This window comes from Suillus discolor (genome assembly GCF_016758755.1).
Source record: "Suillus discolor strain FC423 chromosome Unknown F5147scaffold_11, whole genome shotgun sequence".
In the NCBI taxonomy this organism is placed as follows: domain Eukaryota; kingdom Fungi; phylum Basidiomycota; class Agaricomycetes; order Boletales; family Suillaceae; genus Suillus; species Suillus discolor.
The window spans coordinates 31326-56826 of record NW_024541258.1 but is presented as its reverse complement, the minus strand read 5'-3'; the positions used below and the strand labels follow the sequence as shown (position 1 = coordinate 56826).

At 48.1% G+C, this 25501-nt stretch overlaps 10 protein-coding genes across 10 annotated transcripts; 5 read left to right on the top strand and 5 right to left on the bottom strand.

Moving 5' to 3' along the window:
* Positions 1-516: 516 nt before the first annotated feature.
* On the top strand, positions 517-1994 carry F5147DRAFT_650164 (uncharacterized protein; the record flags this gene model as incomplete). The annotated part of the gene is made up of 5 exons (XM_041433421.1): positions 517-560; positions 604-861; positions 931-1386; positions 1482-1631; positions 1697-1994. The coding sequence occupies 5 exons, from the start codon at positions 517-519 to the stop codon at positions 1992-1994; spliced, it is 1206 nt and encodes a 401-aa protein (XP_041296026.1).
* Positions 1995-5717: 3723 nt separating this feature from the next.
* Positions 5718-7009, bottom strand: F5147DRAFT_32220 (P-loop containing nucleoside triphosphate hydrolase protein). The gene is made up of 5 exons (XM_041429218.1): positions 6821-7009; positions 6715-6773; positions 6472-6661; positions 5837-6411; positions 5718-5794 (listed from the first exon to the last, which is right to left on the bottom strand). The coding sequence occupies exons 2-4, from the start codon at positions 6766-6768 to the stop codon at positions 5864-5866; spliced, it is 792 nt and encodes a 263-aa protein (XP_041296025.1). The 5' UTR covers positions 6769-6773; positions 6821-7009; the 3' UTR covers positions 5718-5794; positions 5837-5863.
* Positions 7010-7396: 387 nt separating this feature from the next.
* Positions 7397-8212, top strand: F5147DRAFT_679373 (uncharacterized protein). The gene has a single exon (XM_041436255.1). It carries the CDS (start codon positions 7404-7406, stop codon positions 8178-8180), a length of 777 nt encoding a protein of 258 aa, XP_041296024.1. The 5' UTR covers positions 7397-7403; the 3' UTR covers positions 8181-8212.
* F5147DRAFT_679370 (uncharacterized protein) lies at positions 8213-9174 on the bottom strand. The gene is made up of 2 exons (XM_041436254.1): positions 8939-9174; positions 8213-8883 (listed from the first exon to the last, which is right to left on the bottom strand). The coding sequence occupies exon 2, from the start codon at positions 8785-8787 to the stop codon at positions 8497-8499; it is 291 nt and encodes a 96-aa protein (XP_041296023.1). The 5' UTR covers positions 8788-8883; positions 8939-9174; the 3' UTR covers positions 8213-8496.
* Positions 9175-9857: 683 nt separating this feature from the next.
* Positions 9858-13807, bottom strand: F5147DRAFT_679367 (glycosyltransferase family 2 protein). Its single transcript, XM_041436253.1, has 4 exons — positions 12002-13807; positions 11715-11950; positions 10804-11666; positions 9858-10746 (listed from the first exon to the last, which is right to left on the bottom strand). Exons 1-4 carry the CDS (start codon positions 13632-13634, stop codon positions 10101-10103), a joined length of 3378 nt encoding a protein of 1125 aa, XP_041296022.1. The 5' UTR covers positions 13635-13807; the 3' UTR covers positions 9858-10100.
* A 1215-nt stretch (positions 13808-15022) lies between these two features.
* On the top strand, positions 15023-15969 carry F5147DRAFT_570884 (kinase-like domain-containing protein; the record flags this gene model as incomplete). The annotated part of the gene is made up of 5 exons (XM_041431017.1): positions 15023-15202; positions 15260-15290; positions 15344-15381; positions 15427-15669; positions 15727-15969. Coding segments are annotated over 5 exons (735 nt in total), but the record flags the coding sequence as incomplete, so codon positions are not given.
* A 36-nt stretch (positions 15970-16005) lies between these two features.
* F5147DRAFT_32191 (uncharacterized protein) lies at positions 16006-17409 on the top strand. Its single transcript, XM_041429215.1, has 2 exons — positions 16006-16241; positions 16298-17409. Exons 1-2 carry the CDS (start codon positions 16221-16223, stop codon positions 16949-16951), a joined length of 675 nt encoding a protein of 224 aa, XP_041296020.1. The 5' UTR covers positions 16006-16220; the 3' UTR covers positions 16952-17409.
* A 1-nt stretch (position 17410) lies between these two features.
* On the top strand, positions 17411-22679 carry F5147DRAFT_32071 (superkiller protein 3). Its single transcript, XM_041429213.1, has 16 exons — positions 17411-17709; positions 17772-17829; positions 17881-17931; positions 17986-18071; positions 18123-18198; positions 18244-18528; positions 18581-18824; positions 18876-19045; positions 19102-19259; positions 19312-19709; positions 19758-20125; positions 20178-21083; positions 21132-21338; positions 21394-22004; positions 22054-22240; positions 22298-22679. The coding sequence occupies exons 1-16, from the start codon at positions 17588-17590 to the stop codon at positions 22601-22603; spliced, it is 4233 nt and encodes a 1410-aa protein (XP_041296019.1). The 5' UTR covers positions 17411-17587; the 3' UTR covers positions 22604-22679.
* F5147DRAFT_32058 (U6 snRNA-associated Sm-like protein LSm2) lies at positions 22680-23340 on the bottom strand. Its single transcript, XM_041429211.1, has 5 exons — positions 23277-23340; positions 23119-23216; positions 22988-23048; positions 22834-22936; positions 22680-22781 (listed from the first exon to the last, which is right to left on the bottom strand). Exons 1-5 carry the CDS (start codon positions 23277-23279, stop codon positions 22756-22758), a joined length of 291 nt encoding a protein of 96 aa, XP_041296018.1. The 5' UTR covers positions 23280-23340; the 3' UTR covers positions 22680-22755.
* Positions 23341-23349: 9 nt separating this feature from the next.
* On the bottom strand, positions 23350-25161 carry F5147DRAFT_679349 (P-loop containing nucleoside triphosphate hydrolase protein). Its single transcript, XM_041436252.1, has 11 exons — positions 25026-25161; positions 24910-24975; positions 24739-24849; positions 24582-24676; positions 24432-24529; positions 24198-24379; positions 24010-24146; positions 23790-23958; positions 23667-23741; positions 23543-23620; positions 23350-23489 (listed from the first exon to the last, which is right to left on the bottom strand). The coding sequence occupies exons 1-11, from the start codon at positions 25044-25046 to the stop codon at positions 23451-23453; spliced, it is 1071 nt and encodes a 356-aa protein (XP_041296017.1). The 5' UTR covers positions 25047-25161; the 3' UTR covers positions 23350-23450.
* Between the last annotated feature and the right edge of the window lie 340 nt (positions 25162-25501).

Below are 25501 nucleotides of genomic sequence, written 5' to 3'. Positions count from 1 at the left end.
GATGCTCTAGTTCCGTTTGCAAGAGGAACTATGCCAACGCAACCTACGTGGAAGAATCAATAATATTGTTGCCTTTTCTGGGGAGAAGCCGCCCCCACAAGGCGCGTGAAGCTGGCAGTCGGTTTGCCTTCATCCGCACTAGTGACGCCCGCTACATTCCTGGCTGTCGTTCTTGTCAAAGGAGGGCTATTCGTATTCAGTCTAACTCGTGGAAACTGGTCAAACGAAGGCGTTCATAATACAGTACTTGGCTGGAGTAATTGGAGCGTACTAAGAATAGACACGCGACTGCTATCTGTGTTATTTGTGCATGATATGCCAACACCTGTGACTCATAAACTTGAAGCTTATCTCAGCGCTCAGCGTCGTACCCTCTAGCTAGTACTTGAACTTAACTTGAAAGTTTCAAAACATTGTACCTTGAAATGTCTGTTAACGTTCCTACTAATGGTACACCATTTTGGGAGAAGATCACGACTGAAGCAAAACACAACTCACAACTTCTCGTTTTGAAACATGGTCAAAAACGGGTCATGGTCAGACGGCAAAGGTCGTATAATGTAGGCCGAACAGCTATATATCAATAAATCGTTGACGACTCAGATATGATAAGCTCATTCTCGACACAACCTGCAAACATTTCCCAGGCATTCCGAGAGATCTAATCGCGTTGCAGACCAATCAACTCGACGTTTGTGGTGGTTACTATGTTGACATCACGGCTGAAATATGGGAGGATGTTGTCGACTTGCTTAACGTAGTCGAGGTAACCCGTGCACAAATAACGTTGCCCGTTCCACCGCCGCTCTATGCTATTCCATCGCCTGACAATCAACCAGCGCCAAATCAGGTTCACAGCTCGTACGCACCCCGAAAATTCTACAAGTATTTTCAGTTCTGAAGTCAAGAGTCAAGACAATACATCACTAGGAACGATGACAAAATCACGATCAAAGTCGTTTTTCCATTTGGCGAGATCCGGTCTGCCAAGATCTCGAGGACAGTACGGGTGGACGAACTCCTTGCCGAGGCTGGTGATATATTGGGACGTCCTCCCACCAGTATCAAGGCAGTCTGGGATGGGTCGATAATGCGCGAGGACCGGAGTATCGGATCGTACAGCATCGAGGATGGTGACTCCATCAATCTTCAGGCGGGGCCATTGTCTTTTGCAAAGCCAGTCATTTATCTGCACTCGCCCTCCGATATCGATGTCTCTGTCAAGCTCTCCCTCATTCCGGAGTGGAGCCTCTCTGTCATCTATCCCGTTGTTCCCATGGATGAGTATAGACAGCATTTGGAATGGAACGTCCGTACCCACAAAGATGGGAGTCTGACTGAACATAATTCCGGTCTACACGTGTCATACTTGTTCTGGGAGGCAGAGTAAGTCCCTCAATGATATAAAAACCACCCACCTAACCTGCATTCCTCTTCGCAGAACAAATCTGCAAGCCCATTCACCAGCATCCAGATTCCAGACCGCCACCAGCGGATACATTCCATCCAATAACCAGCAGTCTCGATGATACGGATTCAATTGTCATCCCAGCAGACAAAGCCACTGTTTACTTCGATAAATCGCTCAAGGTTTTGGGACTTCACACCGAAGCTAGAACATCATTCATAACGTGCGTACATATGCGCTACCTCAGGCTACCAAATCATAAACACACCACTAAAACTGCCGTGGTAGCTACTGGCTACCGTCTATCCTTAAGCACGAATATATTGCCCTCCGATTCGTCCCTCAAGTGGCATACGAACGCGTCGCTTCTTTAAGCATTTCTCCGCAGCCTGACATCGTGACTCGCGTATGCATGTTGTTCAAAGGTGTCTGTAAGAAGCACCTAGCAAATTGGCCTAATGCACAAATGCAAGCAGAGAACGACGTTGCTTGGTGGGTGGACGTAGTTGGAGTTGATCCTACAAGAGCTGGTGATGTGACCTTGTTCAGGGTGTTGAAATGTGGCGGGGTGGAGGTTCTCATTTGATATTCTATCAGATTACTACCCAATTCATGTAGGTGTTGCCGCGTTGTATCTTGATCAGTTTTTGCATCCGATATTGCGCAGCCAACATCGAGGGACTTCTGTATATATACCACTTGTCACCACTGGTGGTACTTTGCTTGGGAGTGCTGCTATGCGCTGTACAGCGTACAGATGTATGCACCCGCTCAAATAAACATCATATTATTCCACTCGCTGACGAGACGTACATAACAGACCAGTATACATCGAACTGCCTCAAAAATTGAACCGGGCCAAGGTAAGTGCTTGATCCGGTGGCTACACAGCCATTGACATTGACATGCGGTGTCAGTAAAGCGCCTGCAACTACAGCATGCGAAACTGACCCAATTAGTGCGTCTCCTCGTCACCTTCAACCCGTATCTGTCCTTCTCCTTGATTATTGACTTCGCACAGTGTTTCACTGTCCAATCTGTCTGTACAACGCGACATCCTTGTCATGCCACACGAAGAAGCCGAGTCAACCATGGCAACGAGACAAGGAGAAGCGCCATTGAATTCATCGATATATCGGATGAGCGTAAAATATTTACCGCCATATGGTGCACAACACCGCCAGGATGCACTTTGGGAAGGTGAGCAGCTACCTTGTGATACTCAGCAGCTTACTCAATTAGAATCAGGCGGGAATGAAGCGCTTCCTCCTGCGTGGCGTCAGTATAAGACGTCGTCAGATGGTAAAATACAATATCAAGATGACATGCTGGTGATTTCCTCGTGGAACCGACCTTTACCAGGGGTGCGACTAGGTGAGGGATGAAATTGCGACAAGGAGCGACAAACTCACCGTTGAACATAGATCATCCTGGATATCTCGCTATTCCTGGATGGGAATGGCATATCTCACCACTCGGTTGGTCCTACTTTGTCAACCACAATACTCGGACCACGTCGTGGAAGAAACCAAAGCCAGAACATCCGGCAGGAAGCTTGAAGCCGGAGTGCGTTATTGAGGGTCACTCCGGATGCATATGGAGCTTTGCCTACTTGGGTAACAGTGGCAATATAATGAGCACATCCTGGGATAGTTCGATTCGTCAGTGGAAAAGAGACGGAGACCCAGTGGGAAACCCTTTGAATAGTGATGGGGGAGGGATACTTTCGATGGTAGTGTCCCCGGATGAAGCAATGGTGATTTGTGGAAGTGCCGATGGCAGGCTGCGGCTGTGGAATATAAAGGAGGGCAGCATGATCGGCGACCCGTGGGAGGGGCATGATGCTCCAGTGATGTGCCTCAATTGGTCTCGCAATTCCCTGGAGATAGCAAGTGGGTCGACAGACGGCACCATACGACGCTGGAATCCTGGATACTGGTCGACAAATAGCACCACCCATAGAGAGCCATGGATGGCTTGAAGCCGTCAAATACTCTCCAAAAGGCGATAAATTTATGAGCGGCGGTGTGGACGGTGTGATCCGCGTGTGGTCAAAGGACAGCAAGCTGCTTATCGAGATCAAGGGACATGATACTGGGGTGACGTCATTGTGTTGGTCAAGGACGGCGCACACATATTCTCCGGTTCAACTGATAACACCATCCGAAAATGGCGGGCGATTGATGGACAAGAACTCGTCGTTCTTCGGGGTCACACCCACGTCATAAGATCCCTCTGTCTTACTCTCAATGAAAGCTATATTGTTAGCGCATCAAGTGACTGCTCCGTCCGGATCTGGGATCTCAAGACCAATCAGACAGTTGGAGATCCACTCTTGCATGATGACCAACTCTTCGCTGCTTGCCATGTCTCCCGATGGAAAATACATTGCCAGCGCTGGAATAAACAAAAAAATCTATGTATGGATTCTGGAGGCAGCGCTCAAAAATGTTGTGGTGCGTATGCACTTGGTTGTCTAATTTTTCTTCCTGACGGGTTTGGCCATCTAGGGCGCAGATGATGGCAATGCAAAGCTCAAGGCAAGTCTTCTCTGCTCCTCTTTCACAATATATCTCACTTTTTACTAGGGACGTTCAGCCCAACCGAGAGTTATATGCCCACCAATCGTGAGCAATCCCACCTTTTCTCATATGTCTCGTCAGACTTTGACCTCCATCTTGCGTCTAATTAGCAGGCCAAAAAACAGGACTAACAATATATGTCAGTATACCTTCTTGTTCTTGATTTTTCCCGTCTGACACCAAGATGCAGGGCAATGATTTCTTTGGCAACGAATCAGACCACGCGTCTCGTCGTGCAGCTCTTCCCGCAAGCCCATCGTCCCTTATCCGTTGGCGTCGTTTGCTCAGTTCCATACATTCCGGCACACGACCTCTAAATGCATCCCAACCAATCGAACGACAGTCCCGACATTGGAATATCAACTTCAAGTTGTTTTCTGGAGGACATTCCACGCGCACCGTCGATGTACCTCTTGCTCAAGATGAAAATGTGGGTGGCTCGCCTTTCCTCCTCTTTCCTCCCATTAAAACACTGCAGAGAATTGGTATTGTCCCCGAGTCTGATGCGGAAGCAGCCGCAGCTATGCAATGTACGAATAGTAACCAGGCCGACAGTTCAACGCAATCAGGTCAACCAGCTAGGGCACAACCATCTCAAGCACCAATCCAAACAGAAGCACCAGTCTCAACTGATGGAGCGGAAGACTTTGTGTATTCAGGAATGAGCTGCTGCGGAATTTTCTTTGGTCTCCGTCGTCCTGCTTCGCATCAGTCCTGAATGATGGAAGGCGTGTGGCATGCGCATACTCAGTTCAGCTCTCTTTCCCCCGCACCTGTGTCTAACTCGTCTCATAATCAATATTCGCCACCATACCTATCACCCACGCACTCGGATTCATCTCTCCTCGTGCGCCTCCTTTCCCTTGTGGATCCACGACACGTGTTGGCAACACCGCCGGGGAAGTTGGCCCCGCTTTCTGGAATGCAGCTCTTGGTAGTGCAATGGTTTTCGAGTAGAGTCTGGAGGAAGGGACACAAGCCACTCTTGTGGAATGGACTTGAGCTGCCTCTGCTTCTTCTCTGCAACAAGTTCGGTCCAATGCGGCATATCGTTTGGGAATGGAGTGAGACGAGGGGAATATCGAAGCCTGAAACTTCACAGGAGATCAGACGGCCAGGGCAATAAAAGGCTCTCCGCGACTGACATTAATGAAGTTAGAGATAAGACTTTCAATGAACATTGATAATAAACCCCGAGGAAGCCTCTCCATTTCCTCCACTTGGGGCTGTCATGACGGTTCAGGCCGAGAGCCTAGTACTGCAGCGGATACCAAGTACTACCATCTTCAACATGCTCAGGCTAGCAAGAAACCGCTAGATATATCAAAGACGGTGATTGGGTTTGTGACAACTCGCAACATACAGTTGGACGGACGTAATTTGGCCATTAGTGATGCAGTCGGACAGGTTTCAGTCGATCCTGACTTCAGCAGCATTGGCATGAATCATAATTATGATTATGCTGTAGCTTGAGGTGAGGCAGCAAGAATCGAGATTCTCGATGGCGAGCGCCGGCTGAAATTCGATATGTGGAGGCCTGCTTCAAGTGCGTGATCTGCTCGTCTTTGGATCGCTCCAGATTTTTACAATAGTTTATTAATTCGGCAGAATGGCCCGAAATCATCTCCCTTACATAAATATGACCTACATGATGCTCTTCCAAATTTCACCGTGATCACGAGTCCACGACAGTAACAGCGGTGACTTCTTGAATCCTGCTAGTCGGGTACCATCCGAGAGTCATGCAGGCATTTCGTGATGCTATGTACGAGAGAATTGGGTAAGTGATAGAAGTTTGATATCACTACTAGTACTGTGGAGTCAACATCCATTTAATTCACTCCACAGAAATCGTTTGTACAAGAATTAGTAGCTACGACAAAGATGCTTTTGAGGCATCCTGGTCACGGTGGGCTCCTCCAACAAAACGAGCTAACTTCTGCAGCAAAATCGCGAGGAAGCTTCGCTGATCTTTGATAGTATCAGCGCCCCACGTTTTGTGAGGAGTCTGCGAACAATGATCTAGGATGCTTCTGCAGACATCATTGTAGGACTGTGTACGACGTTGGTGAATATCCGGGGACTCTGTGGGTTCATCCTTTAGAGTGGTGACGCAAGCATACCCAGAGAATTGCATTCCATATGTCGCAAGCTCGTCCTTGTTCTCATTCCACCACTCTGCCATCACAGGACGGAAGTCTTCCAGGCACGTCACCACAATAATCGTGGGCACTTTGCTATCACGGATAACTGTCGAGAATATCTTGTAGTGAGTCTGCAGAGCCTTCGTTGCTCGCGTTCCGCGCACACAATATATAAGAAGATGGACACCGTCTTCCTGGTTAAGACCTCGGAGGAACGCAGTCAGGTTCCTTTCAGCCGTCACCGCAGGCACTGTGCCTTCTGAGCCTTCGTTTAACCCTGAAGACATGATCATTAAGCCGCTCTGGGCCAAAACCTTAAGCGTGAAAGAATACATACCTGCTGTATCCCACAGCCTGAAGTGTTGCCCGCTGATCGTTACATCATATGGAGCATGTGTAGTAGTACATGCGAGGGCATCAGGAGATGTTTTCGCTGCGTCACAACCCATGATAAGGTTTATGAGCGAGCTTTTGCCTACCCCACTCTCCCCATAGAGTACCACGTTACGCGGCCGACCTTGATGTCCCTACAGGAGACATCAGTCGCATACTGGATTGACCGATGGAGCAGATTACGAACCTGCTGTGAATGTTTATTCCCTGTCGTGTCTGTGGAGTCGTGGCTATCAGACATATTCTCTGAGAGACCCAATTAGCTTTGCAAAAAGAGATTGGCACAAGCTTACTTCGCGTGCGATCGTAAAGAGATGGATAACGGCTACTGGGCGTTTAAGTAATTGGCTCCGTGGCGAGCGCTTTCGGCCAGAACCAACGTGTTGCACCCTGTACCACGGCTATGAGGGCTGCACTGCGGGAGTATCCGATGTAAGAATACATGAGGACTTCGACATCAAAACGTGGCGAGCATCGAAATAGTTAAATTCCCCCTTCAGAATCGTATGGTAGGCATGCCTTATGCATGCCTGTCTAGACCCTGGCATTCGCTGTAGTTCTATTGCAAATACCGAGTGTCGCCGTCCACTCCGAGTAGCCGAAAGATCGATCAAGGAAGCTGGCTAACAGAAGCCGGGTGTCTCCCCTGTGAGCGTTCAAAATTTGAGACAAAAGGGTGATGTAAAACTATTATGAAAACGTACCGAAGGCGCGTGGTTACAACACCTTCCGCATCATATATACCTGTTACAAACAGTATCATTTTGGGGCAATTGCCATTGTACCACGCAGCGCAGAATAACCAGTGTACAGGTACGAGTAGCGCTATATCCAACTTGAAGTGTCGAATATTGCTGACCGCAAGTCGAACATAAGATGGCGCCAGTGTCGACTCGAAACGTCGTTATCTTTGGAGAAACAGGAGCGGGAAAAAGCTCTGTCATTAACCTGTTAGCTGGCCAAGAGATTGCTCACATATCGCCCGACTCTAACCGCTGTACTCTGCATTGGACGGAGTACCAAATAACATTCGAAGATGGGTCTCGATACAAGGTGTTCGATACGGTCGGCCTCGAAGAACCTCGTCTACAAACCGGAGAGTACCTCTCCGCAATTTCAAATGCATATGGCCTCATCAACACTTTGAAAGAACGTGGAGGTGTCAACCTCTTGCTCTTCTGTATACGTGGAGGCAGAGTCACAGCAACCATGCAGAGCAACTATAGGTTGTTCTTCGAATTTCTCTGCGAGGAAAAAGTCCCGCTCGCGCTAGTCGTCACAAATCTCGAAAGAGAGACAAGGATGGAAGACTGGTACACGCGGAATATGAGCTACTTGGAGAAGTATAACATCAGGTCCGCGGGACACGCATGCATAACTGCGGCAAATCTTCTGGACGGGAGGCATAGAGACAAGTATGAGGAGTCGCGTGGGATACTCCGTAGAGTGGTTGAGGTTCATTGCAACGCATCCATGGAAGGGTGGACCGGTGGACAATCATGGCTTACTTCGTTCATTAGCAAGCTTGTGGAATTTGTCGTTGGACGTCCCAAAAAGGCGGACATCATTGGGGTTCTCACAAAACGATGTGGGATGGCCAAGGAGGTGGCTCAGCAGGTAGCGCAACACATTAAATCCGAAAATCAATCGTAGGATAATTTCGGACTTGTCATGGACACTATCGGGTACATACTTAGTACTACTACCATGACAAAGATCTTGCAGTGTATCGCACATCGTAGTACAACGACCACTTGAGCTAACAGACTAGTGCGTAACGCACCGTGTTCATTGAATTATGCAGCAGTGGGAAGATCGAGACTCATACAACAAGAATGAACCGCGACATATACGTGGTCAACATATCTAAAGTTCATGGGCCCGGAGACACAACCAGCTACTAAAACTTCGAGACAAAATCAGTAAAGATGATTGACTCGCCAGCGTCGCCGCTAAATTGTTACACACCTTAATCCGATAAACTTCTCAACACATCTACTAGCTCCACTTGTACCTTCTCGATCCTTGTCGCTTGCTTTTGCGCTTCTCCCGAATTGTGCATTCTCAACGCCGCCCGCACATCTCTCACAAACGCGTATGATTGGATTGTGGACTCTTCAACCCCTTCAGCCTCTTTCGAAGCCTGTGAGGACGTCGTATCGTCAGCAATCAGACCAGAGAGGTCCACAGAAGAAGCCCGCAGAAGAGCAAGGTCTCGTAGGGTGTCGTGAAGAGGAAGTGGTATTCCTTTTGATGCCATGATCAATGTTCCAAGCAAGCTACTTAGTAAGCACTTCCAACTCTTCTCGTACTCAGTAATCTCCCATCGAATTGAGCGAAGTAGATTTCTTCATAGGTTTGTATTTCATGCAATCACACACACGTCTTATCAACGATGCCCTCTCATACAGTTTCTAATCTGCTCACCACTGACAATCACTTCGAACGGATCACGAGTCTGTCCATCCCTGCAACAATCGGACAAGACATTTACCGCATTGTTTAAAATGCTGGATACTAAGCTTGTGGTCAGCTTCGACGAAGGAACCGCCTGTGTATTGCGTGCAGCTGTCAGCAGAACTCTTTGTATGAGATAAAGAAGTGTTGGAGCTTAAGATGAAGTTGATCGAAGAAGGAAAAAAGAAAGGTAGGCGGCGGCGTCATCTTTACTTCGTCATTTAGTTACTAAACAATAGTCACAGGTAGCAACCGACGGCCCCTCGGTCCAGAATGCTCTGAGTGATTTTGTCTAGGAATTTATGGGGCGAACAAGCTGAAGATATAGAACAGCTTAAAAGTTCGAACACACGGATACAGGCCACCTTTCAGCGCATGAGTGATCAATCTCAGTACCTTGCAATCCCTACTAATTTATATCCCCAGTAATACACGACACTTCATGCTCTACATCGTTTCGTAGTGCTTGATTAGGCTTGTAATCTCCTCATCAATCACTCTCTATTAGCGATCTTCGACTTGGAGGTCAGATGGCTCTGCGTGAACTGGTGCAAGTTGTGCGTTCGAAGCTAAACACAGAAGATGCAACTTTACTGTCTGATAATGTTTCTATAGGTGGCAAGAATACGGTTCACCAAGAAGGGAACGACGCAGACTCCAAGAAGATACTGACTTAGCTGTCCTAGAGACAGAATTGGATCCCTCGCGATCAAAATTGCTGCAAACGATCTACATAACGAAGTTCCACAATTGCAGATAGTTCTCGTACGAGATATTCTTCTATATATCACTGCATCGCACAATAGAATGAAAATTCTCCATATGCTATCTCGCAGGGCTTCGCATCTTCATAAGTAATCTCGCGCGTCGATCGAGAAAAAAAAAACAACTTGAGCATGTACGCGATATTATATAGTCCTGTCATGTATTCGTAGAGAAAACAGCTACATAACAGCAAGTGTTGAATGATTATAGTATCTACCATTCCGTACCAAATATAGTGAGCACCCTGTGGGTAAACATATGAGATACTTATAAAAACCCACACAGACACTATGTGCAGTATGTATGAAACATCGAATGAGATACCGTCCTCAGAAAAACAAGCGTCCCAATCTAAAACTTCTCTCCTGGATCTAACGGACCCAGCGGGCCATACCTCTCACCAGTGCGACTCTGGTCCTCTATTCGTGTGCCGTACGGTTGATGCTGTACGGGGGGTGTTCGTGAGCCCGAGTCGGATGACGCGTAGGACATGAGACGCTGTTGTGATGGGTTATCACTGAGCTGATACCGTGCGGCGTACATCGCGCTCGTGGGTGTCCGTTGCGGGCTCTCGTCATCATCAAACCCACTCTCTAACATCGCCTCCAACTCTGCACCGCCAACCACCTTGTTCCCATCAGCCCCATGCCCAGAGGCAAACAGGCCGACAGGCGGAGCAGGGAACTGAGCATTGTTCTCGTTGTATCCACCAATCTGCGGACCATAATGATCGTCCTCGGATGACACAAAGGAATACGTGTCTGATCCGTCGCCGTATGGACTACGTGCTTCATTGCGAGCGCTTAGTAGGTCGTTTTCAGAAATGTACCCCGCTGGATGCATACGATCAAAGTCACGCCGCCGCCGTTCCTCACGCTTGAGTTTGCGTAAGCGTGAGCGCTCCCAATCTTCCCAGCGGCGAAGAGTAACCGAGGAACCATCGAAGGTGCCAGAGCCAGCACCATGTCCTTCTCCCTTTGTCTCCCCTTCCACTTTCCTGTAAACTATACGTTAGCACTGCAGCAACCACTTGCACGAAACGGAATGTATATACCTCGTCTCTCCCCATGAGAAGTCATCAAAATGCCAGAACGCATACACGGGAAGAACAAAATTCCACACCGGAAGTGCCACGAGGTATATAATCATCCAGAACACATATACAACCTTCCTCGTTGTTATCAATATCAGCACAGCGGGAAGACCCAGTACAGACACAAGAAGCATGAGGGGGATCGCTTCCTCGAAGGTTGTTGGGGGTTGCATGATCATGCCCACAATAAGCGCATACGTGAGCACGATGGCGATGGGTAGTACGACCGTCCCGAGCAAATCCATGAAGACCACAAATTGCATGCTAAAACAGAATGTCCCGCATAGATTGCGCACAAGAACAAGTTCCATGAGATTGTGGATCGTGCTGTTAATCCATCGACGACGTTGAGAGAGGAGGACTTTGAAAGTATCGGGTACAACAGTCCGGCATTTGGCTTGGGGTAAGAACATCATCTTGCGATTGGGGAATGTACGAAGGAGAATGGTGGTGAGGAAGCGGTCTTCTCCGAGTAGAAGAAGGTTCTGTTGGTGCAGCGTGGTGACCTCGCTTTGACTGTATTCGCGTACAATTTCAGGTTTAACAATGAGAGGGATCCAGTCGTCACCCGTCGTTTTGCGCGCTTTCAGTCGAAACATGGAGAAACAGCCTGGCAAACATGAAACACCACCAAAGACGGATTCGAAGGCTTTGGCTAAGTGGTGGGAGATGAAATATTCGAAGACTTGGATGGCGGTGACCCAGGAATCACGTTTGTTCGCTATGCGAGTCTCCCCGCAGACGCCCATGATCATCTGGTCGTGGTGCATACAGTTGACTAGGTATTTTAGCGACTCGGGGTATACTTTGGTATCGGCATCAACCTGTGGATACATCAATACATGAAAGTAAAGTGGTAGATGAACACGCACCATCAAACAGACCTCAAAGAAGTCAGGCGTGACACCCATCAGGGTATGGATCTTCCGGAACAAGTCGAAATCAAGAGGGGTCATCCGATCGTTATATGTGACGCGAGAGAAAAAGTTCATGAGAATGAGCTGGCTGTCTCGTTTGCCGCGGTTTCCAGGTTTTTTGTCGCTGGTAGCCTCGGCCTCCGTTCCGCACTTTACAACAATCACAGTAGGTGTGCGACGACCAGCAACCGCTGACCGATGTTATTAGCACTAGGCCCTCGCACAAAGAAATGAAGGCGTACTGTAGTGTCCTGCATAGACCATTGCCCTATTTTCCCGCTTCGTTCCACTTCCAATTGCAAGATAGCTCATGGGCATGGGATTGCCGAATCGAGGATCCGCATCCAGCAATCCCACACATATATCAGGTGTGCTCATCTTCTCTCCTGCACCAGTGATCATGCCATCGGCCACAATAAAAAGTAGCTTGCGTGCATCAGAGTAAGTCGTCCGAGAAATGGAATCCAGCGTGGAACGTATAGAGTCTTCACCCTCAGAGTAGCACGTTACGAGGCAGATGGCGAATAACTCGGCACCAATTTGCGTGAGAGACATGATGGGTGCAGCTTCCGGTAATAGGGTTGTGCTGGAAGATGCAGGAAGGCGAGTAGGGATTGCTTTCACGAGTTTCTTCGACCCATGAGGGCCAGCCCATGGTGCTGTACCCGTGCGGTTGTCAACTGAGATATTTGCACCCCCAGGCATCACCGCAGGACTGATGGCCGACCTGTTGAGATGCGACGTGTCCGGGTGACCTGCAAGCTTCGCAGACAGGAACCAGCTAAATACACACGCCATTGCAAAGCGGACAAGGACGAGGGCAAGGATGACGATGAGTCCAACATACAGGAAGAGGGAGCTGACGAAGCAGCCGGGGGTGATCTTGGCAATGTTTCCTGCATAGTATCGCTGATAGAGGCATGGAACTGCTGTAAGGATATCAGCACGGTTGTAGAATAGACGGGTGCCATCCTTTCCACTAGAGCTCGCCTGTGTCTTCAGGATAGTGCGGATTGCGAGATCTACGGGGTCGGAAGCTACCGGGCTGGGATGTTGTGTCATGTAGGGATTCATGTTTAGTACGGCACCGTCAATTACGAAATAATTTGGGAGGGCAGCGACTTGGTCCCAGTCGTAACCAAGCAGAAGATTTGTCTCCTGGATATTGAGTTGCGTAAAGGTGGAAGAGGCATTGATTGCACCAAGAGGACAGTCTGTTGTAGATATACACGGTTGGTCCAAGGCAACACGGAATTTGAGACCTTGGCATGCGGAATATTGGCTGGCAGTGCGATAGAAGTAGGGAGTGATGTCCTGTCCTGGCTCTTTAAGGGTGAGTTGATCGAGGTTCACACTCGCAGGACTGTTGGCTTGGGTGACATTGTATACAATGCCAAGTATGCTCAGCGTGCCGGAGAGTGAGCCAAGAATCGAGTACCGCGAGGGGTTCATGCTGGATGTCTCGGGACACAAGACCTTCTGGGTGCCGACGGTAATGAAGCCAATGATAAAACATAAGATAGTAATGATGAAACATAGGGCGATTTTCTCTCTCCATGCCTGTATCTTGCCCTTGTCTTTGAGACCCCCGAGAGAGCTAAGCAAACAGGATGGAGCCCAGAAAGTAACGATCTGAGCGAACAAGCGCCATGGGTCGAAACCACTGCTCCGGGAGCCGGTTTGAATAGTACCTGATGCGGAAGGGGTGAGGGATGACTGGGGATTAATGAGAGGCACTGGTGCGACACTTCGCTCCGGGCGAGTGAGGGTTTTTGCACGGCGTATAGTGGCGCCCGTTGGCTGAGGTGGACGATTTGTAGGGACTGGGACATCAGCAGATGCGTACGTAGGCTGCGGTGCGAACCTAGCCGCCATGACTCTCTCCAGAAAAAAGACTGACTTGTACACCCGAACGGTGCTTTGATATCTGGGAATAATAAAGAGCGGTTAGAAATGAAAGACAAGGGAATAAACGAAAAATCGTGAGCCCGGAGCAGCCAGCTGAGTTGACGTTGTAGTTGAAAGTCAAGCTCTAGCGTAGCAACAATATTCAGCGCTTAGCACGTGAGACTCTGATACGATATAGCCTAAATGCGACTACCAACTAATAGTCACTTTACTTTGTTTGCCAAATAAGTCTCTGGTTGTTCGGCTTAGTGAACAGTGAACACTGTCACAGTAAGAAACTGGTTTCTCTGCATACATCCTAACAGTAAGTACTTCACTTAACCGACATCATTCGCAACCATTGCTCTTGCCATTTGATGCCAAAAATATCTGTGCTGTGTATATCAGTCGGCGTCCATGCTAGTGACTTTCTAGAGGAGTTCTAAATTCCATTAATTTATAGGCGCTAGGTAGGCTACTAGCGGATGTTGAGCGGATGCCAATAATATCATTGGGCAATGGGCACAGGGCAATGGGCATGCACGATGACATAGGATGACCCCACGCTATATAGCTTGGAGCTTAAATTCTAAGTTTCCGGCATTTGAGACTAGCGCCCTCTCATAATTTAGACTCGGACTCACCACTCGACGGACAACGCTCCAAATGTCCAACACACCTCAGCCGTCGCATCTCATACGCTCGACTGTGCGGAATGGAAGTAGTCGATGTAATTTGACAGCCAATCTTTTCACATTCTCAGGCTCCCAAAGAGGACTTCCCGGGGACAGAACAGTACCTACCACGACAGCGCGTTCCAACACTGTCTATGACGAACCCTGCACCTTGAGTCAACAGGACGCAGGGCAGTCCACGGGGAACACAACAGTCCCTGAGTCCAACACCCGGTCTAGGGACGACGACTCACAGGTTTGCATAAGTCCACTGGTATCCCAATCAGTGTCGGATCCTGATATATTTTACTTAGGCATCCACCTCGGAACTTCCACCTCTGTAGGGTGTTCATACTGAAACGAGTCTTCGTTAATTCAGCTCCCTTTTTAGTCCCGAAATACAACTGGCACTAGCAGAAGATCTGACAGGTCAGATCTTCGGTACGATAAGTGACTACGTCGCTAGTGGTGCATTCGGAAACGTTTACAGATGTGAATGGAGACAGCCATCGGGCCCTGTCAAGGTCTGGCCAGTGGACAGCGCTGGCGTCACTCGCTGATCAGCCTGTCCATTACCGCACTACAGGTCGCAGTAAAAACCTTCAGGCATCACATGGATAGCACCTCAGAGCAGGACTTAAAAGTAAGGGGTCTGTGTTTTCCTGTTTTGAACACTATTTTACGTGGATTCGCTAGAGGTTTCGACGAGAAACTGCAATCTGGGCACACCTCGTCCACGATAATATCGTGACACTTTATGGAACGACAGAGGGCTTCGGGCCAACCACAGCCCTTGTCTCCCGGTGGTTCCCGCACGGCACGCTGTCCCGTCTGATCACAGAACAAGGTGCTACTCTAACTATCAAATCCAAATTGAAGCTGGTAACTCGAACCTGTTTGGCTGTGATAGACCTAAACTGAATTATACTTATTCACCAGCTTCACGGCATAGCATCTGGGCTCTACTATAGTTTGTATTCCCTTCACGGTCGTCTTTGTTTTAATTGATAAATTTCCCGTTAGTTCACTCTTTTTCCGTTGTTCACGGTGACATTACGAGCGTGAGCTCATATTCTACATTCAATTGCACTCACTAATCAATACAGTCTAACGTTTTGGTAGATCTTAAGGAAGGAGAATACAAGGCTTGCCTAACGGACTTCGGTTTGTCAAATGTCCTCTGCGGACGTTTAAAACAGTGCCCGCTGGCAATTGAAGGATCAACAATTGTTCGGCCTGGCGCAATCAGGTGGACTGCGCCTGAGTTGGTCAGGTCATGTGGCCCCCCTTCCGATGTCAAACCAACCACGCAGAACGACATGTATTCCTTTGGTCGTGTCATGTTCCATGTAAGTGTGAACGTTTCGAGTCCACAAAATCTATATTTAATCTATCATTCATCTCAGTTGTTGACTCTGACTGTTCCTTGGTATGACATTGAAGATTACAGAGTCATTCAAAAAATCCAAAATGGAGAGGATATTCCGCGTCCGGAGATATCCGAGGCGACGTCTGATGTCACAGACGCCCGCTGGAATCATATTGAGCAATGTTGGTCGATTGATCCATCTGCTCGTCCATGTGCCCTCACATCCATGAACTTCTTAGTGGGGGAACTAGATGCTTTGAAACAAGATGTAAGCTCATGACTTGTCTCGTCACGGAGTAGAGTTTCTGACTTTGATAGGATGTCCTTGTTGGCGAGGTACAAGAAAGCCATCAAAAAGCATCCTTGGTCCCGGAGCAGGTATGAACTCACCGGCTTGTGGTTGAAGTAATTCGGCTTAAATGTCTGTCGGCCAAGGCTAGGATTTCGACCAGACCGTCGTTTCAGTCTTTCTCGCGAACCCTTAGTCTATCACGCAAAGCCGTTCCCTCTAGCCCTTCAACACACCATCTCATGTCTACGGCATCGTCACTGGTGAGATTCTAGTGGTGCACTGTTTCTATATGTACTGATTCTTCTACGCGGTCAAGTCACTTACAGGTCCTTTGAATGTGTTACTTTTCGGGGAGACTGGAGTTGGGAAGAGCGCCATCATCAACTTGATTATGGGACACGAGGTTGCACAGACGTCGCCAGACGCAGAAACCTGCACACTGCAGCATACCTCCCATGAAGTCAATCTTGCAGAACGCCGATTCAAACTTTGGGAAGTTTCCTCCATTGAATCAATGGGTTTTTTCCAGGCCCTTTTTACAAAATGGCGCCTGAAAAAGTCATACAAGAAGCTGTACAGAGATGACGGAGTTTACCTTCTTTTATATTGTATGAGGGGATCGAGGGCCCAGAGAGCACTGATCAAGGATTATAAATTCTTCACTGACATTGTTGGCTCCACAGCCACTGTGGCAGGCGGCGTACCGGTCGCCGCTGTGGTCACCTCCTTGGAAGATTACCCCAAGGACATGGATGTGTGGTGGACGAAGAATAAGGACAATCTGGAACGCCTCGGAATGCGGTTCTCCGCACATGCTTGTATCACTTCCCTCCCTCACGATCCAGCATCCTCACCCGCAATGCGCGCACGTCGACAGCGATCAGAACAAGTCATCCGCTGTCTTATTTATGAATCCTACAAAACAGGTACCGAAACATCTCGCAGTTCCAGTCCAGCTTTGGCTCGATGAAAAAAAATCTGGCTTAGTTGCGTATTATTGTCTTCGGAGATTTGGGTTCCCCTGGTAGGGCGCTGCGCGCACGTCACTGTTGAAAAATCCGTTCAAGGCTTCATCCTGTCAATGACCATTCTGTATTTCCCTCTGTATGACCGATTATATCGCACTATACTAGTAGTACTTACTATGTATGTATAGATCCGAGTTCGATACTAGCTCACAGAGTACAGTGCACTAGCACCGCTTCTCACTGTATCGTTATCGTTGTTTTGGCAAACTCTGTGTCTCGGGTTCGTCATCGTCCTCGACTGACAAGTCCAGTCCTAGTCGCTGATGAAGAACATATATATTATGCTGGCGACGATGCAAATCAGAACGGCTACCGTACTTCTTATCGTCAATATTAATACCGGCCTCGCTTAGTAAGCTACCGTTTGATCTGATTCGGATTAGTACATTTGGACGAGTACTAACGCACCTCCAAGCAATACTAGATCAACTGGGCATAACACTTGTGAAGACATTCTGCACGACACTTCATTTCTACGTAAGCTTGAACACATTACTATCCTCACATAGGCTAGGGCGGTTTGTACTCTAGAGCGCTTTTCGAGCGCCCAGTCGAGTTTTGTCCGGCGACCGTAGATCATGTCATCATTCGCGAAGTCCAAGTTGAAGGCAGCGAGAGATGCTATTGGAAAGAAAAAGTACGAACAAGCACGTGAAGCCGCTGCACAGGTTCTTGAATACGAGCCTGATAACTATACCGCGTGCGTTCCCAATCTAAAAGAATGTGTTGCGAATCTCATATCGACTATCTTGCGCTGGGCAGCCATGTGTTTCTTGGTCTTGCTCTCTTAGAACTCGGCCAGCACGAAAAGAGCGAGCAAGTAAACCTGACGATTGTTGTGCGGCGCGTATAAGCTAATTTTTTGCATCAGCTGTATCGAAAGGCCATAGAACTCAAGGATGATCAAATACTCGCATGGCAGGTATAGTGTGTAACTACCCTCAAATAAGTGATTCTCATCTAGTGCAATACATAGGGAATCGCAAAGCTTTACGAAAAAACTGAGAGGTGGAACAATTTGGCGGATACCCTGGAACACATGATGCAGATATTCGCCGAAAAGTGATTGCGTTCTCATTGTGATGCATACAGCTGAGAATTGAAATCGTACAGTGACGACGCCACAAAGTGTGCTGAGACCCTTCAAAAATTAATGGATATTCTCCGGCAACATGGGACACGCCGTGAGGTATGAATTTGTCCATCTTGAAGCCATCTTTCTCAACGTGTTTAGGTCATTCAAGCATTATACTTTCACCTACCAGACTCCTCTTTGTATCCTGTTCTTTCAACGCTTCCTCCACCTGATGCTACGAATCCCACATCGACCTCAATTTTTCCTACTCAATCGGCAATCCACAATTCACTCGCTGTCTATGAGGAGCTTGTATCCCTGACAGAGCGAGAAGAAGAGATGTTTTTCAAGTCTGAGTTTGACAAGCGACGTACTCGCCTTGGAGCTCCTAAACCTGAGCAACTCAAGAAAGATATTGGCATCGAGATTTGGCATTCGTCAAAGGTAAAGCAGCCTTGCGAACGCTCCGGTTGTCAGGCTAATCTTGACCTTGCAGCTTCCAGCATTATACAACGATATTCTTAATCACCCCAGCACCTCGGACGAACTGCGGCGCGCCACAGAATCGAAACTCATTCGATATAAACATCAATTGTTTCTGGCACTCCCCTCTACTGACCCAGAAAAACGCCAAGTTGGCATGCAGTTGGACGAAATGGTTCACGGTATTGTGACGATTGGCATTCCGGATGAGTTTGCTTGGTGCATCTGGTTTGAAGGAAAAGATTATGATACAGTTGGTACTGGGCACGCCACCAAATTAACCATGATTACTGAATCGTCTACTCTAGAGGGTCTTGGTCTTGCGTATCTCAAACAGTTCATAGAACTCTTCCCGACAAGCACATTAGCGCTGATGTTGACAGGATACTTGACATACAATAAGGCTGCTTATGGTGACGAAGAATCAACAGAAGAACTGACATTTGCGGTGGATAGCGACCCTTATGGCACTATTCTTGCAAGTTCACGAATCACGCTGTAGAGGATATCGACATCACTGACATATCTCTTCAGGATGCCTTTTCAGCACTCCCGGACTCATTACTAGCGAACATGATCACAGCTCGAGTCCATTTACAGGAACTCGAATACACAGATGCCATCAAAGTCGCTGAAAGCGGTCTGGAATTGGTGCGCAGGTATGAGTCAAATACAGCTCGTGAACTCCAAGAGTATGTGGAATTAGAACCTTCCAACTGCAGTGACAACTTATCGTCCATTTAGAGTGCGCAAGGCATTTCACATTATTCTGGCCACATCCTTCGTGCACCTGTTTCCTCCAAAGCACCACCCTCGCGCCCTTTATTTCTTAAATGACGTCCTGAAGCAAGATCCTACCAATGTGGACGGATTGATGGGGAAGGGGTATGTTTTCCGATACGCTGAAAAATGGGAGGAGGCGGAGGTGCTATTTGCGCAAGCAGCGGAGCAGCTCCCTGACGATATTGACAAAGGTGTGGAAGCAAAAGAGGAGAGTGCGTGGTGCCTTAGTCGGATGCATGCGGATGCTGGCGTAGATGCTTTGAAAGAGGTCTTTGAAACCTTGAAGGATATCGAGGATCGTGACACCGATAAAGCTCGATGCCTGTGGCGGATTGGAAGATGTTACTGGGATCTAGGAGGTATAACGACCCACGCCTTTTGCCTCATATTACTTATCCCTATTACAGGAGAGTCTCGCGAGGAAGCTTTCAAATACTTCATCACATCGCTCAAACACAATCGCGAGTATGCGCCAGCATACACTTCGCTAGGTGTATACTACTCAGAACACGCGTCACCGCCCGACCCTACTCGAGCTTCGAAGTGTTTCCAGAAAGCATTTGAACTGGATGCTCGTGAATCAGAGGCTGCGAGGCGCCTTGCGGAAGGCTTCGCTGACGAGCGTGAATGGGATCTAGTTGAGGTAGTGGCTCGGCGTACTATAGACGGTGAAGGCGGGATGGGTGCGGGTATGGGGGAAGGAGATGGCGCAGCTTCGGGAAAGTATCTTCCGACAAACGCGTGGGCATGGAAGGCTCTCGGTGTTGTAGAGCTGGTAAAGGATTTACTTATGACGTTTATTTCCAACCTAACTTTATTTGGCACAGATAAGGAGGAACTATGCGGAATCCATCAAGGTTTTTCAAGTGGCACTCCGAGCGGATGTCGATGACCAGCTCTCATGGCTAAGACTTGGTGAAGCCTACAGTAAAGCCGGCCGCCATGCCGCTGCCCTTAGGGCACTTGGTCGAGCTCACGAGCTTCAACCGGACGACTGGATGTGTACATACTTTATAGGGGAAGTCCAACGGCAAGCGGGAAGGCTTGCAGAAGCTCTTACCTCCTTCCAGTCTATACTGGATGTTCGTCCCACCGAAGCCGGTGTCCTTTTATCTGTTGCGCAGACCTACCTCGACCTAGCCCGACATGAAAGGTTTGCCGGGTTTGTTACCCGAGCTGAGCAGTCTTTTATCTCCTGTGTCAACGTTGTGTTAGTCGCCATCCGGGAAAGCCCGGGACATCGTGGAGTCGCCTGGAAAATCGCTGCTGATGCTCTATTTGAGTTATCGATAATCACTGTCTTCACGGATGAAAACAACGTCCGTGCAACCGTGACTGTGGTCTGCGAAATCATCCAAGACCAAAGTAGCGCTCGGCTGGCCGGTCTATTCAAGTTCACAACTCTCCCTCCGGACAACCAAGTCACCGGGCTGAACGCACTCGAAGCTGCTGTCGCTGCCTACGATTACCGCATCACAGTGGGTTCTTCCGACGAAACCGCTCTCCCAAGCTCGTTGTACGACCTTGCTGTAGCCCTGCACGAGTGGATTTTGAAACAGCCATCCGGTACCATAGGGAAAGTCTTGGAGGCAACAAACTCATTATTGGTTCAAGCCCTACAGATAGAGCCTGGAAATGTCAGGTTCTGGGTCGCATTGGGTGATCTCCACTTTGCACGAAAGCCGAAACTGTCGCAACATGCATATATCAAGGCGATCGAAGTTGACACCAAGGTTGGTGGGACACATATCCCTGTTGCAATCTTAACTCAATCTATCTAGAACGTGGTAGCGTGGACCAAGATTGGTCTCCTCTACCTATATCATAACGATATTGAGTTGGCTACCCAAGCATTTACGAAGGCGCAAACTCTTGATCCGGATCATACCCTGGCTTGGATTGGCCAAGCATTGATTGCAATAACAAACGGCCACGAAGCAGATGCTCGTACATTACTCGAGCATGCAGTCAGCATGACAGCAGACGTGGTAAATACATCTCCGCCGCCTTATATTTGTATAAGCAACTGACACGTGGTTCAAGCCTATGGCAGACCTGCAATTTGCCTTGCGCGTTCTTGTTACCGTAAACGATTCAAATACAGTTCGTGCACCCAATACAGATCGCCTTTTAACTGCCTTCTTCGTCCTCGGGCGCTATTCCCAACGCTGCCCGACTGATGCCTGCGGCCTCCATATCTTCGGTCTGATTTGCGAGCACCTTGGAAAACTTGAACAGGGTGTAGAATACATCGGTCGTGCAATTACTCTTCTAGAAGCAGCATACGAGGAGGAGGAGGACCCCATAGTCGAACGCCAATTTGTCATCGCACACACCAACATCGCGCGGCTCCGTCTTGGATTGCAGGACTATGAAGGATCATTGGCATCTTTCGAGAACGCTCTAGGTCTACTTCCTGAAGATGCAGAGCGGGAATCACAGATTCTACGCGTACAAGCTCAATACGGGTCTGGGTTAGCGTCTTTCAAGATGGGTGATCTTCAGGCCGCCATGGCAGCATTCCAAGCTGCTTTGGAAAGCGCCGCTGACGATCGTGTTCTCCGAGGACAAGTTACTGTTCTGCTGGCACAAACGATGTGGGCGATTGAGACACCCGAGTTCCGCGAGTCTGCGAAAGGCTTGTTGCTTGATTGGTTAGAATGTAACGTCGATGATTCCCAGTCAACTAATCTATTGCTTTAGCATCACCTCCGATCCAGAAAATTTGATGGCAATCAACACTCTAGCTGGAATGGGGATACTTACTGAAGACGATGGGCTAGTTGATGCCGCGCTCTCCGAAATTCTGTCACTCCCCGTAGAACAAAGACTTGAACTCGATCCTCGAAGAGACGTGACGTATCTCCTCGTGCAACATTATCTTGGGCTGGTACGAATTCAAGTCTTAAATTGTTTGAGTGCACGATCCTGAGATTTTTTCCGGCAGGGTGACTCTGACAAGGCAATTAAAATCGCCCAAAAAGCCCTTCATGTTGAGCCTTCGAATCTGCAGATAAGGCGAGAAGTCGCATCTTTGTTGCTCATGCAGGGGGAAAGAGACGCTGCGTCAGCCATCCTGGCATCAGTAGCGCTGAATCAAAACATTGCAGAAGCAAAGACCACTCTTGCATTATCGGCTCTTGCACAATCAATACAGTCTCAAAGGAGTGCACAAAAAGCCATCATGCTGGAACCCGGTCAATTGCGGAACTGGCAGACTTTGGCTTATGTTCGGGCGCAAGAATCGCTGTGATATCAGGTAGGATAATGTACACGTATGTAAAAAGAGGCTCAATACCCGATCATCCAATAATGTGCCTGTTGTATGGATTCCTGTAAGATGTCGAGTACTGCGACGCCATCCATTGGCAGAACTCTGCCCCTTCAGCAGACGGGGCACGACTGTCACCGTTTGCCTTGAGCAGCAACCTCTGTAGCATCGCCGATGAGTATTGAAAGGATTCACTGCATGAAACTTCATACCTCGTCGCGTCGCGTCCTCCAGCAACTGAGTATCGACGTGTTCTGCAGGGAGCTGCACATACCTCACAACGGAACCGCGAATAAAGCAGTTTTTCACCGCCATCTAGAAACAGAAATGAATATGGAAACCGGATAGAAAGCGTACATTAAGCACCATGTGTGGGTGTCTCGCCTCGTCCAGTACATTGATCGAGTCTAGACGGATGTTGAGAAATCTGGGCGAAGAATGGGAGTGCATCATCAGTGATATTGGATCTATACTGAGATGGGAACTACGATACTGACTGGTCTACCGACTTCAGGACTCCTGTAATCGAGAGATCGTTCTTCAACTCGACGGTTACTCGTTGATCTGTCAGTGTCTTGAAGACGGAGAAGATAAGCTTTTAGATGTCCAAATTAACGATCAGTTAAGTTCGCAGGAAGACGCTATGAAAGCTGACCATGACTAGGACTAGAAGCACGGCTTAGATTTTAATAGTGGTGAATGATTATGGCCGGTGACATCGTCAATCGGCTTCACTAACAGTTATTTGGAGCGGTGGCTGTGCTCAACCGCAAGGAGACGACCTCCTGATATCATAGAGAAAACTAGTGCTACAATATTGTAATAATATCTACTCAAAGTCCGCCATATCGAAGTTGTACATAAAGTGCTAGTAGTTATTGAGGTCAGTGTTTGCCAGAGATGGTGGAAATTTGTTTCTACCTTGTATAAACTCATGACCTTCACTACCCAAGCCTCTAGGTGATAAATCTTTTTGTTGCCAAGTCGCATTCGGGTCTCCTGTACACATGTGAGAAACTGAAAGATTCAGCCGACGCCCACGTACATAAAATGCAGCCCAATGCATGACATCGGCTTTCATAGCCTCATCCACTCTCTCCACCACCCGCTCTGCAATGGTCTGGACACTATCAGTAACCTGTTCAGTACGCTGTACAGAGCGGTTCACCTTTAATATGATCGTTGGGGGAATGCAGTGGGCAAGAAGCTCGTAGAGTTTTGCCCGAACTTCCAAAACGCGTGCTGGTGACTGTTCTTGGACGATGAGATCAGCGACCTTGTGGCAGTAAATTTCCCAGTCTGGTTTGGCTATTGTCAGTGAACCTGAAAGATCTGGCCTGCACACGATGAGTCGCTGTAAGAGCGATACGGTTGCAGATTGAACATACGATTGCATTTTCAAGGCTTCGAAGACGAGTAATGCTTTGCGCATGTTACCACCAGAGTCTTCGGCGATCTGTTGTGATGCTTCTTCAGGTAAGTCGAACTTCAGTTTCTTTGCTACATGTTCCAAGACAGTTTGCATCTAGAAGCGTTCACCATCAAGTTTAAAAAGAGCTGCTTGATGTCTACTCACTTCTTCTGGGTTCGGTGCAGCGACTCGCATAAGTAGACAACGACTCTTTATTGGTGCTATTAGTCTGCTGGTGCTGTTGGCGCAGAGTATTATTCGCATGTTTGACATGTATTTCTCCATCGTTCGACGCAACGCTGCTTGTGCATCACGGGAAAGAGAGTCCGCTTCGTTAATCACAACGACTAACAAAAAGGTCAGGTTGACATCTGATTTTTGGGCAACGCTGGATGGTACCTTTGAATCTATGCTTCGCGTTCAAGTCTACCTGCTGTGTCTGCGCAATTTCCTTCAGCAAATCTTGAATGACAACTCTGTCATAATTTCCGGCCTCACTTCAAAGCACTTTAGACGATTCAGAAGAGTATCAAATGTCGGATAGCTGACCTGGGAGTGATCTCGATGTGAAAATTGCTTTGAACAATGTTTATTTCCAGCTTGCGTTTCGACGGTGAGATAAACACTCGTTGATCAATTTTGAGCTTCGATTCATGTTCATCAGTATCATCCAAAGTAAATCATAGAATTATACAATTCCTCTCACCTTCTCAACACCACTCCCAAACAGCTGTCTTAGAGTACAACTAATCCGTGTCTTCTTGCCAGCTCCGGAAGGCCCGTAGAAGAGCATGTGTGGGAAGTCAGCTGACGCAGCCTGTAGTATGTATGACACCATATGAGACACATGACCCTAAAACATCTGAGATTGGCTTACCAGAGATTTCAACCGAATAGACAAACTCTGGTGGTAGTGAAGGTCATCCAAAGTCTTTGGTCTGAACTGCACGACTATGAGAATGGCCAACCACCCAACGTAAAAAAGCTTCTCACTTTGTCTACCCAGAGAGACATTGTTGGAAAGAATTGAAGGCCAAATTTAAAGCGCGCAGGAACGTCGAGTTGAAACTTGAGAGCGCAAATTGCAGCAGTCGCGTGACGTCACGCGTCAATTGTCACGCATCTGAAGGTATATTGAGCTAACACCATAAATGAACAGTGGAGCTACCAAGAAGTTACAGGACCACAAGGTAGCCATGGCCAGCAACGACGCCATATGAAAAGGTGTTGAAAAGAAAACATGACTGTGCAACAGCAGATAAACCCCTATATGATGGGAGTTCCTTTTCCGTTTTTCCCACATGAGAGCTCGAGATCACTACCGCCTACTTTAACTTACTGTATATCGCTCACTATATATGAAGTTCTAAAGCCTACCGCCTTATACCGTATGTGTCCGTTACCTCACATGGCAGTACTGAAGTGACTGTCTTTAGCGAAAACGTTCACCCTTTTAGAGTGTTCACTGG